Source organism: Coregonus clupeaformis, chromosome 17 (assembly GCF_020615455.1).
Source record: "Coregonus clupeaformis isolate EN_2021a chromosome 17, ASM2061545v1, whole genome shotgun sequence".
Taxonomy (NCBI): domain Eukaryota; kingdom Metazoa; phylum Chordata; class Actinopteri; order Salmoniformes; family Salmonidae; genus Coregonus; species Coregonus clupeaformis.
The window spans coordinates 17,513,381-17,526,403 of NC_059208.1; the positions used below are offsets into that span (position 1 = coordinate 17,513,381).

Sequence of the window (13,023 nt, forward strand, 5' to 3'; positions counted from 1 at the left end):
AAATTGAAGATATGGCAAATAGGAGTGGCAATATTTTCCGCTATTATCCTCAGTAATTTTCAATCCAAGTGGTCAGACCCCAGTGGCTTGCTTGTCTTTCATAATTTGGTCAGATATATTTGGATGTGTAGTGTCAGCGTTTGGTGATGGCATGTAATGCCTAAGTTTGCTAATCTTGCCAATGAGAAAATCATTAAAGTAGTTGGTAATATCAGTGGGTTTTGTGATAAATTAGCCATCTGATTCAATGAATGATGGAGCGGGGTTTGCCTTTTTGCCCAAAATTTCATTTAAGGTGCTCCAAAGCGTCTTACTATCATTCTTTATGTAATTTATCTTTGTTCATAGTGTAGTTTATTTTTCTTTTTATTCAGTTTAGTCACATGATTTCTCAATTTGCAGTACGTTTGCCAATCGGTTGTACAGCCAGACCTATTTGCCATTTCTTTTGGCTCATCCATCTCAACCATTTTTCAATTCCTCATCAATCCATAGGGATTTAACAGTTTTTACAGTCATTTCCTTAATGGGTGCATGCTTATTAGTTATTAGTAACTGGGCTAAGCAATTTCATAAATGTGTCAAGTGCACCTGAATGAACGTCACAGGCAAAATCACAGGCTGCGTCATGCACTTGAGGAGGCGTTGCTTACTAGTGCACGTGCTTCACACAGTTCTTTCTTTAGCAGCCCGGGGACATTTTTATTTTAATTTATTTTATTGCCATCTTCAAGGGGTGTATATTCTATTTATATTGGCAAATGTAACTTGCAACATGGCCTTTAATAAGGCAACAAAGTCAGATTGCAGCGCTAACATGCCTGGTCAACAGTATGGGCAATGGCATACGTAAAGGCCATGATACACTGGAAATTCTTTGAGGCGATATTGCCGAGCAATAGAGCTAGCCAGCTTGTAGTCCTAAAACCCGGAAATTAGTCACCTCTGGTTCATTCAGCCATCCCTATGAGAAAAATGAATGGCGAAAGAATAGAGTCCCACAGTAGAGGTGTCATAATACCCAAACAGGGAAATGGTTCCAATCGTTTTTCCACCATTCACCTGTTTGACCGCTAGGGTTTATGGGTATTATGACTCATTCTGTGCTACTCTATAGGGTTTTGGAATAAATGCAGAAAAGAATGTCTGAGGTTATCACAGGCTTAGGAGATCTTGTACTGTATGTTTTTTTCTATGAGATAATAGCAGTCAGTTAACATGACATTTATGAATTATGAAGCCTTATGTGCTTAAACTGTATATACATTCTTCAAAATTCACAAAAAGTGACGCTAGTTTATGAAGATTATCTCATAGAACAAAACGTATAAGATCTCCTTAGCCTGTGTTTACCACAGACCTTATTTCCTGCGTTTATCCAAAAACCCTACAAAAATGCCATTGATTTTCTCCATAGGCTTTTTCCAACGAACAATGGAAAAAGCCCATGTTGCTCATCATTGCTCTAGTGTCTCATACCTAACTCCATTGCCAGCAACATTGCACAGCAATATTGGGACAAAAAATTGCAAATGTATCATGGCCTTATTACATATTATTATATTACTGCATACAGATGAATATTACAAGTTAACAGATAGACCAATATTATTTCTCTTTTGAACATATTCTTTATAGTTACTTTTCCTAAGAAAAAGTGTGCGATATTCATAATGTTGTGGGCTGTTTGGATCAAAATAGTGTGGAATGCTGGAGCGGCACTGCAGTAACATTAACACTGGTCACAACTACAGCACAGTAAGAGATACAATAACAACATCATTTGTATAGGAGCTACACTGAACAAAAATATAAACGCAACATGTAAAGTGTTGGTCCCATGTTTCATGAGCTGAGAAAAAAATCCCAGAAATGTTCCATATGCACAAAAAACACATCTCTTTCGAATTTTGTGCACACATTTGTTGGTGAGCATTTCTCCTTTGCCAAGATAATCCATCCACCTGACAGGTATGGCATATCAAGAAGCTGATTAAACAGCATGATCATTACACAGGTGCACCTTGTGCTGGATACAATAAAAGGCCACTCTAAAATGTGCAGTTTTGTCATACATTTTAGTAATTTAGCAGATGCTCTTATCCAGAGCGACTTACAGTTAGTGAGTGCATACATTTTCATACTGGCCCCCCGTGGGAAACGAACCCACAACCCTAGCGTTGCAAGCACCATGCTCTACCAACTGAGCTACAGGGGACAACATAATGCCACAGATGTCTCAAGTTTTGAGGGAGTGTGCAATTGGCATGACTGCAGGAATGTCCACCAGAGCTGTTGCCAAAGAATTGAATGCCTTCAACGTCGTTTTAAAGAATTTGGCAGTATGTCCAACCTGCTTAACAACCGCAGACCACGTGTAACCAAGCCATTCCAGGACCTCCACATCAGGCTTCTTCACCTGCGGGATCGTCTTGAGGGGTGCTGAGGAGTATTTGTGTCTGTAATAAAGCCCTTTTGTGGGGAAAAACTCATTCTGATTGGCTGGGCCTGGCTTCCCAGTGGGTGGGCCTATGCTCACCCAGGCCCACACATGGCTGCAACACTGCCCAGACGTGAAATCCATAAATTTGGGCCTAATACATTTTTCAATTGACTGATTTCCTTATATGAACTGTAACTCCATAAAATCTTTGAAATTGTTGCATGTTGCGTTTATATTTTTGTTTAGTATATTTTGGGGCTGAAGATACACTTAAATTACTTCAACTAATATCTCACTCAAAACAGTATCGGCTGTAGTTACTCATCTCATTTCTTATCTACTCTATCGAGTACTGTGAAATCCAGTAGCCAGAACCTTTTCCCATCATCTACTACCAGTAAGGTTGAAGTTCACCTCATTATATTCAATCACATTGGTTGTTGATGAGTTAAGAAGAGATAGAGCTGAGACACTAAGGAGGGTGAGATCTCAGAGGCAGCACAGATTGGCAAGACTGTCAGTCTTAGATTGTCAAGGAAACCATTAGAGAAGCACAGGAACATAGTGTAAAAGCCCCCCTTTAATGGTGTCATAATAAACTGCTAAATGAAATATCAATTGAAGGACACTGCATGTTGAAAACTGGATCAATTGCCCATCCATCATAATCAAATGTTTTCCTGTCATTTTCCTGCCAAAGGAGAACAGGCACTACAAACAGTGGGATGAGGCTATGCTTGTCAATGAAGTGCATATGAAAGATTCTTTAGCATTTCAAAGCTTTCTGAGAAAAATGGGAGCTACTAGGGCTTTTTATGACGATCCCACATATTTCATGAGTCAGTCTGATGAAAGCCAGTAGAAAAAAACAAGGATGCAACATGAGATGCAACATTTCCCTTCACACTAGCACAAAGGAAGCCTGTGGCTTTGATCTATACCCCAGAACAATCATTTGTAACTTCAAGTGATTTTAATTTACGTCAGCTGCCTTATATAAATATATGTTGAGGGACTGATAAATGTGTGGCTGATGTACTCAAGTCATCACTATAGTAATCTACTAATTGGGCCCTCAATGTAGTACCAGTGCCACCCCCTGGACAAAGTTTGTCATTGCAGTGTGTAAATCAAACAGAGAAGATCAAAACAGTAAAATTTCACTTTTATTTCCAAATAGGACCAGCAAATAATTGTGCAAGGGGGTACAGTGAACAGCAGTCTCAACTACATGGTTCAAGACACCTTAGGCCAGACTTTCAAATGAAAGGACCTTGCTGACGAGAAATACTAGTACTCATCTTACTGATGCCGTGGGTTTTTTTTATTGCTTGGAACAAAAATGGGAATCTTAAAAGGCTGTGACTTGGGATTTCATTAAAAGGCTTGTCCATCATTTTCCCCACAAACATACAGACACACAGACTGGCATCCCAGACAGACATACTAAAGATTCTCATAAAAAAATAACTAAGCATAAACTAGATTTAAAAAAAAATGTTTCTCTTGCTTGTTGATCATGATCTACTGAACCACATCCGAATACGTTAGGGGATTTCTGCACTGAGTGGGCGAGATCAGAGCCCTCTTTAACAGGGACTAGTCAGTCTCACCCCTGCCCCTTTCCATCACCACGTTCCCTCTACGGCTAACCTGGCTCAGCACAGGAAGTTACAGTCAGCACAGGAAGTTACAGTCGGCTACAAACCCCTCCTCCCACATGTAGGTATTTAACACAGATCCCTCTTGTACAGACCAACAAGGTCACCCTTCCCATGCCTGAGGATACATCAGCTCTCCTGCTTGTCTTTGACCAGCAGGACTGTGTGCTGCCCGCCGCTGGCCACCATCAGTACTATGCGGTTCTCCAGCTGCTTGCCAGTCATCTCTACAGGGCTCCACTCGTCGTCCTCCTCACCCGTGCCAAGCTGGAGGTTAGTGCCCATACCCCAGGCATACACAGACCCTGCAATAAACACACACATCAGTGGACCATATACAGACACGTCGGTCTTGGAGTCATTCCTATCACAATTACACACCATAATGTAGACATGCACAACATCAGCAGATTATTATTATTATATATTTTTTTATAAACAAGAAGAAATACACTAGCCATAACCTCACCTTGTTTGGTGACAGCGTAGCTGACCGACGCCCCACATGCCACCACCTGGGCTCCACCCAGTCCTTCCACAGGCGTGGGCTCGCTCTTCTCCTCTGCCCCCGGGCCCAGACCCAGACGCCCATACTCCGCCCGGCCCAGGCTGTACACCTTCCCTGTATGAGGACAGAGACATCACATCTCTATCTTCCCAATTTGTGCTGCACTATGCAGTTGACAGATTCTTGAACAGTCCAAGTCATAAATGCCAAGTTCTGACATTGTTGATCTGATCAAGAGGGATTAAAATAAAAGATAGACCCCGAAGCGCTTACCGTCAGAGTCAAGGCAGACTGTGTGGTGCTGTCCCCCTGAGAAGCCCATCCAGTTAATGGTGGAGTTTTTGAAGGAGGTAAGTTTTATTGGAACGAAGCATGTGTTGATGAGTTTGGTCCCTGGAAACATTAGTACAGAGGTCTATGGTCAATGGGTACAGTGTGACATTCTCTCCAACACACCCGACTGCAATTCTAGAGTAGATCGGAGACTCAAAAAGTGTTCATATATAACCAGGTTTCCAGCCAACCATTCTATGCAAGTAAAGTACTTCAGATAAAAAAAGTCACGACAGGCCTGATGGAAACAGCAAATTTGTCGGGAAACTTTCCAAATGTCAACAAAACACTAGACAAGGTGGAATTGCAGTGATGAGTTTGATGCTCCTTTCCAATAAATATCGAGGGTCTTATTATGGTGACATGATGATTGATCCTTGGCATCCATGACAAATAAAAAGCTAGCCTACCCGTACTGTATCTGCGAGCGTTTGGCTAGAGCGCACATGCCAAGACCAGAGTGGGCACATTTTCTATTTAAACTGTTTGTGACAAAACTAAATCGGTAGAGTTGAAAATGCAATGGAAACACATTCAACTTTAGATGTTTATACAGTACATGAAAACGTACGCGAAAAAGTACCTTTTATGTGCACCATGTCATCACGCACTGCTTTTTATACACAAGTCAGTTTGGTGGAAACACCACTGGTGGGAAACTGCGCATATTTCTTTATGCAGATTTTTCTACATTCACATGCAAATCTGTTGCCAATTGGATGGAAACCTAGCTATAGTTGGGGGGGGGCAGTATGAAAAATAAAAAAATAATGTATGCACTCACTGTAAGTCACTCTGGATAAGAGCATCTGCTAAATGACTAAAATGTAAAATAAATCAAGATCAATTTGGAGGATTAACCCCCCCCCCACAAGTTCTGTTACAGTATTTCTGAAGGTTGTCGAATACATTTTTATCTCATGCTCACCAAGCTGATGGTAGTTTGACAGTCCAAATCCGTAGACGTGGCCTTCCTTTGACACAGCAAAGGTCATATAAGCCCCACAGAAGGCGTCTGTGAAGTGAACCTTGCCCCTAGACTGGACCTTCACAATCTGAGGTATCAGCAACCGCACTGTAATCATACAGAAACACATGTCCTGACTGTCACCCACAGCAGTCAAAACAGAAGAAGAATTGTGCAGATATTCATTCTTTATACGAGTGCTCACACCCAAACTACGGGTGAATGACTACTGTGTCAGAGGTAAATGGTTTGAGTTGGCACATACACAGCCCTTTCCTGCCCCCTCGGTTGGCAAAGAGCTCCGGCACCCTTCCCAGCTGCCCCTGCTCTCCGCAGCCTGATGTGTAGAGGTCACCGCTTGCGGTCAGCATCACCAAGTGGTCATTCCCTGGGAGTCAGAGGTCATGAATATTGTCTTATAACCAGGGCAGCATTGAGCAAGAAACAATATGGTAGAACATTCAGATATAGGACAAACATGCCTCTATGACATGCAGAATAAGGAATCACGTCAGTTCTAATCATATTTTTATTGAACGTGGCCCAGACCTCCGGGCAGGCAGAACTTCTGCAGAGAAACCTGAAAGCTTAAGGACAGATCCCCCATTTCTCACCTGATGCTATTTTCATCACAGGCCATTTCATGGGGACCTTGACAGGCACAATAACCTTCTTCATGGGCTCTAGTAGACCAATGACTCCGCTGTTATCCTAATGCAAATGGTAAAATGTGTGAAATTAGTGAGAATTGCAGGTTATCTGAATTTGGTCTATGATAGAGGTGGCATATGCTGCTGCTGCTACTGTTTATTATCTGTTACTTTATTCTTAGTTATACAGTGCATGTACATATCTACCTCGTACCACTGCACATCGACTCGGTACTGGTACCCTGTGTATATAGCCAAGTTATCATTACTCATTGTGTATTTATTACTTTTACGTGTATTACTTTCTATAATTTTTCAATTTTCTTTCTCTCTGCATTGTTGAGAAGAGCCCATAAGTAAGCGTTTCACTGTTAATCCACACATGTTGTTTATAAAGCATGTGACGAATAAAATTGTATTCCATTTGATTAGTTAAAGGCAGATGAAAAGGCAAGTCAACGGAAAGTTGATTTAAGATTGAGTAACGGAATGGCGCATAAACAGTATCCAGGGTGTTTGACAGAGGTTAAACCCTGTCACCTACTCACCCTGAAGGAGCCCCAGATGTAGACTGCACCGTCTTCTGTGAGTGCAGCTGTGTGACTGTCCCCAGCAGACAACTGAACCACCCTCTCGTCCAGGGCCACTTTCCCCGGCACCATCTCGGAGCCCTCCTCTGTCGTCTCTCGGCCCAGAGCACCCTCGTCATTGCAGCCGAACGTGTAGATCTACACCAGAGACAAGCAGCTTGTTACCAAGTAAAGTCATATTTCATTAAGATACGGTTTCCCAGCCCCAGATTAATCTTAGTCCTGGTTCTATAGTCACAAAGTGTTTCCCAAGTAGGAGTGCTGATCTAGGATCAGTTTTGCCTTTTAAATGATGAATAAGGTGACTTGATCCTAGATCAGTACTCTTACTATGAGCCAGTGTTAATTTTGGCAGCTATTTTAGATTTAGCCTTAGTCTTAGCTATCAGGCGGTTTAGTAATTCGATATTTCGTAGTTATCAGTCGACTAAAACTCTGGACAATTTTTCCAGTTTTAGTCACATATTACCCCCCCCCCCCCAATGAAATAATTCCTATTTACCTCCAACTTCGATAATAGCCTTGTCCAAATAGGCCTACTATCCCCACATAGCTGGCAACATTGCTTTTGGCAGATTGTAACCAACGCCAGCCATGATTTATCATATGGCCTACAAAGCTTTGGCTACAGGTTAAACAATTTAGGCCTATACAACTCAGATTTTCTCCCCATTATAACATTGTGATGTGGGTAAATAACAGTGATTCCCTTTAAAATGGGAGAACCTGAGCTTTCCAACAACGGCAAAATGATTAATGTATTCCTAATATTCAGCAAATAGCATTAGTATTTCCAATCAGGAAAAAGCAACTGCACTCGCTGACCGCGAGAGCAGTAACACAGATGAATAACAGCACACATGGTAATAGAGCTTCTGATGTAATCAAAGCAAAAATAGCCTATGAGGGTAAACATTATTGGTTCTAGTTGAGGTTAGTTACAATTGAAGTGTCCTGGCTGTGCATCAGTGGCACAGTGGTCTAAGGCACTGCATCGCAGTGTTAGCTGTGCCACTAGAGATCCTGGTTCGTATCCAGGCTCTGTCATAGCCGGCCGCGACCGGGAGACCCATAGGGCGGCGCACAATTGGCCCAACGTCGTCTAGGGTAGGGGAGGTAATGGCCGGCAGGGGATGTAGCTCAGTTCGTAGAGCATGGCGTTTGCAACGCCAGGGTTGTGGGTTCGTTTCCCACGGGGGGTATGAAAAAAAAACAAAAAACAAACAAACAAAAAAAGTAATGTATGCACTAACTGTAAGTCGCTCTGGATAAGAGCGTCTGCTAAATGACAAAAAATAAAAAATAAAAATTCAAAAGAGAGGAGTGACCGCCTGGTAGCTGTGTGTGTGGGAGAGCCAGATAGATCAGCTTAATCAGCCAGCGCAACTGAAAGACCAATTATATTGCATTATATTACGCAAAGGCATGCATGCTTATGATTGGACACAAACAGCTTAAAGGGAGATCAAAAGGAGCTTCATGTGAAATTGAATGTCAATTAGTATCACGTGGAATTCTCATCACATTTGTCAACTAAAAAGTTATTTTGAATAGTTATCGTTTTTCTTCAGGGCATCTTATCTCGTTATCGTCATTCGTTTTTGTCAGGAAAAATAGGTCATTGACGAGTATTTTTCGTAACTGTTGACAAAATAAACACTGCTCTGAGCCATTTCATTAATACAGGGCCTGAACAAAAAGCATTTAATAGATATTCTCAATTGAGCATGCTTTTAAAGACCAGTAGCATGCTTAATCTGGATTTATGAAATTGGATGCAGTATCTGAGACAGTTGTAGTTGGTTCTGCCGCCTTCACTCACATTTCCAGTGTCACTGAGACAGACTGTGTGCATGCCCCCCGCCGCCACCTGCACCACGCCCTCAGGCAGGGTCACCAGGGCCGGCCTCTTCCTCTCCATGATGTCCTCTCCCAAACCCAGCTGTCCTACGTCCCCTTGGCCCAGCACTAGAACCAGACCCTTCTCCTTCCCATGGCTGCTGTGGGAAACTGACATTAACAGCATTATTTAATCCAAACTGTAGTATCTTTATGACAACACGCATATGGCGCAATTAACAAGCACAGACGCTGATGATGATTCTATTTCAAAGGAGTCCATTTTGCATACTAGGGTGTGTTCAAGTAGGCGGCTTGACGAAGAGATTGAACATCTCACAATAGACTTCATATTGGCTTAATGGAGTCAGAGTCCGTGGCTTACCTTTAACTTTCTTAGGATCCTTTACTTCCTCTGGTTTACTTTCCGTCTGTCTCTTAGGAGCCTTCTTTGCAGGCATGGCGGCAACAGACTCTGCACAAAACACACAACTAGTGTGAGAAGGTTTGAGGGGGAAACAAGCCTGTAGGAACAGAAAATGAAGACTGCATTTAAAATATAGCAAACAATTGTTTTAGGAAGGTCATTAGAGGAAGCACTAATACAGATAACAGTTCCAATAGTGGGGTACAATAATATTGCAGCAGTAGGATATCAGTTACAAAATAAATGTGACCTATGGAAGAGGGCAGTGTGGTTTTGGACTTGAACAGATGTCAGGCACTAGCTATTATTCATTCAATGGCTAGCCTAATCCAGTGCGGACAGCTGTTCCACAAGATGTACGTACAGCGAGACTTGGACTAGAGTAGGGTGGTATGCAACGTAATGATAGACAGGCGCCGATGCTCTGCACAACAATATAGCTAGTTGTTCCTGGCAGCAAACAAACAGCCATTGCAATTCAGCCTCACTATTGCCTGACTTGATTCTGGCTAGCTAGCTAGCTCATAACAAGCTAACGTTACACAACCATCCTGTTAACTTTTGCCATGTGGCTGATACACGTCCCAAGGACATGGTGATGGCTATGGCTACTGACCTCAATTGTCGGTACATTTGTTAGACTGGTCTATATTGTTAAAGTAAATACAGAACTTACAGTAACCTGGTCAGCTAGCTTGTTAGCTAGAACTACGCTAATGTTAGCATACAAGCGCCTGTGATTGCAATGACAATGTTAGCTAACTAAGTTAACATTTGACAAATGAGTATGTTTAAACCAGAAAGTGTTCTAACGTGTGCGCTATTATACCAACACAAAGCGAACGCTAACCAGCTACATTTTAAAGGGGAAGGTTAGGCTAGCTAACATTTCCAACATGAGTTGGTTAACGTTATCTGAAAGTTAGCTTGATAGCTGATTCATTAGTACATGGTTGAAAATATCCGGCTAAACGAATCCAAATAACTAAACAGCTCGTAGTTATATTAAGATAACGCGTATATCCCGTTTTCACCCAGGGAAAATATTAAAACCTACATACTTGCCTGTACCGTGGATCACTTTGATAGCTAACAGAAATGAGGCCACACTCATTCAGTATCCTGTAGGCTATCCCAGCCTGCAACTGTTCCACACAGACCACGCGCCCTAAGTTTTTAAAGAGACAGTGGCCGTGTTAGAAATCTGTCTTGCCTATTACTTACTGAAACTGCACACTGCATGTGCTATTTAGAACGTACAGTTTAGTAAAAACGAATGCAGTCTTAACGTATAAATAAAATTGTATGCATAGACTTGACAGAAATAGCAGCAAAAGGTAAATGTTGAAGTTTTGTTGTACACATATCCACTAAAAATAAGTTTGACTGCAGAATTGTCAATCTGATCAAGACCTTAAAGCTGCACTATGCAGAAATTGCTCCGCCATTTCCTGGTTGCTTTAATTCTAATAGTTTGCCTAATTTAAGTTTATGTGACAAAACAAGCACTTATAGTGTAGAGAATCATTGTACCAGCTCAACCGCTATGATATATATTTTCCATAACCAAAAATATTGTATTTTCAGCTGTTTGAAGCTGATGTAGAAGCATAGAAATAGGGCACATAGAACATATATACCGTTTCTTAGACTTGCTTTGAATGAGAATGACAGATCTATAACTCATATTTCTATGTGAATTTGGTCGGTTTGCCCCAAAAGTTAAATATTGCAGCTTTAACCGAGCCTGTCACTAAAACAAATACTATCACCATCTACTGGCCGTTTTTAATCTCTACCACGTACACGTTATCTCCTTTTCTTTCCTAGATTCCTTTCCTTCTTTCCGAACTTCCTTTCATTTCCTCCTTTCCTAACTTCCTTTCCTTCTTCCATTCCTTTCCTCTCTACTGGTCGTGGTTGATACCTGCCGCATACAGGTAACTGCCAAAATAAAGGAAACACTTGAAAAAATTAGGGATATTGAAAGCAGGTGCTTCCCCTTAAGGAAGCTAGGAAAGGAAAGGAAAGGAAAGGGAGCTAGGAAAGGAGGAAAGGAAAGGGAGCGAGGAAAGGGAGCTAGGAAAGGTAGATAGGGATGGAGGTGAGGAAAGGGATGTAGGGAAAGAAAGGAAGCTAGGAAAGGATTAAGGGAAGCTAGGATAGGAAAGGAAGTTAGGAAAGGAGGAAAATAAAGAAAATTAGGAAAGGAAAGGAAGCTAGGAAAAGGGAGCTAGGAAAAGAGGAAAGGAGCTAGGAAAGGTAAAGAGATAAGGATAGGGAAGGAGGAGAGAAAATGTAGGTAGGGAAGGAAAGGAAGCTAGGAAAGGAGGAAAGGAAAGAAAGCTAGGAAAGGAGGAAAAGAAAGGGATCTAGAAAAGGAGGAACGGAAAAGTATAGAGGAAAGGAGGAAAGGAATCTAGGAAAGAAAAGGAGGAGTATATGGTAGGGATTAATGATCTAAACCTAACCCAGCTAGTGACTAAGCCTACACAGCCTAACCCTAAAGATCCTTCAAAGTCAACTCTAATTGATCGTATTTTAACAAATACCTCAGAGAAATAGTAGCAACCCCCTTTGCCATGATGACAGCTTTGCACACTCTTGGCATTCTCTCAACCAGCTTCATGAGGTAGTCACCTGGAAAGCATTTTGATTAACAGGTGTGCCTTCTTAAAAGTCGATTTGTGGAATTGATTTCCTTCTTAATGTGTTTGACAAGGTAGGGGGGGGTATACAGAAGATAGCCCTATTTGGTAAAAGACCAAGTCCATATCCACCCTCGCTCGCTCCCTCACTCCTGCCCTCGCTCCCTCCTTTTATTATTATTATTATTATTATTATTATTATTATTATTATTATTATGGCAAGAACAGCTCAAATAAGCAAAGAGAAACGACAGTCCATCATTACTTTAAGACATGAAGGTCAGTCAATACAGAACATTTCAAGAACTTTGAATGTTTCTTCAAGTGCAGTTGCAAAAACCATCAAGCGCTATGATGAAACTGGCTCTCATGAGGACCGCCACAGGAATGGAAGACCTAGAGTTACCTCTGCTGCAGAGGATAAGTTCATTACCAGCCTCAGACATTCAGTTCAAGTAACAGACACATCTTAACATCAACTGTTCAGAGGAGACTGTGTGAATCAGGCCTTCATGGTTGAATTGCAGCAAAGAAACCACTACTAAAGGACACCAATAATAAGAAGAGACTTGCTTGGGCCAAGAAACCCGAGCAATGGATATAGACCGGTGGGAATATGTCCTTTGGTCTGGAGTCCAAATTGGAGATTTTTGGTTCCAACCGCCGTGTCTTTGTGAGACACGTGTGGGTGAACGGATGATCTCCGCATGTGTATTTGCCACCGTAAAGCATGGAGGAGGAGGTATTATGGTGTGGGGGTGCTTTGCTGGTGACACTGCCTGTGATTTATTTAGAATTCAAGGCACACTTAACCAGTATGGCTACCACAGCATTCTGCAGCGATACGCCATTCCATCTGGTTTGGGCATAGTGGGACTATAATTTGTTTTTCAACAGGACAATGACCCAACACACCTCCAGGCTGTGTTAGGGCTATGTTACCAAGAAGGAAAATGA

The 13,023-nt window shown here is 41.8% G+C and overlaps 1 protein-coding gene across 4 annotated transcripts; it reads right to left on the minus strand.

Annotated features, from left to right (window-relative positions):
- Window positions 1–3,591: 3,591 nt before the first annotated feature.
- Window positions 3,592–10,579, minus strand: LOC121585919 (regulator of chromosome condensation). Of its 4 annotated transcripts, none has more exons than XM_041902245.2 (10): window positions 10,484–10,579; window positions 9,377–9,466; window positions 8,975–9,162; window positions 7,111–7,290; window positions 6,527–6,623; window positions 6,178–6,300; window positions 5,874–6,020; window positions 4,886–5,005; window positions 4,574–4,726; window positions 3,592–4,409 (listed from the first exon to the last, which is right to left on the minus strand). In XM_041902245.2, the coding sequence occupies exons 1-10, from the start codon at window positions 10,530–10,532 to the stop codon at window positions 4,234–4,236; spliced, it is 1,323 nt and encodes a 440-aa protein (XP_041758179.1). In that variant the 5' UTR covers window positions 10,533–10,579; the 3' UTR covers window positions 3,592–4,233. The 4 variants fall into 4 exon arrangements, with proteins under 4 accessions (XP_041758179.1, XP_041758181.1, XP_041758182.1 ...); XM_041902247.2 differs by having other exon boundaries at window positions 9,377–9,515; window positions 10,484–10,560; XM_041902248.2 differs by having other exon boundaries at window positions 9,377–9,515; window positions 10,480–10,558.
- Window positions 10,580–13,023: the final 2,444 nt, after the last annotated feature.

Bases quoted from the DNA above. Each gene is read 5' to 3' on its own strand.
- LOC121585919 (XM_041902245.2), bottom strand. From the start codon at position 10,532: ATGAGTGTGGCCTCATTTCTGTTAGCTATCAAAGTGATCCACGGTACA. The intron at 9,163-9,376 runs GTAAGCCACGGA...TGTTAATGTCAG, and splicing joins GGATCCTAAGAAAGTTAAAG to TTTCCCACAGCAGCCATGGG. The intron at 7,291-8,974 runs GTGAGTGAAGGC...TCTCTGGTGTAG, and splicing joins GTCTCAGTGACACTGGAAAT to ATCTACACGTTCGGCTGCAA.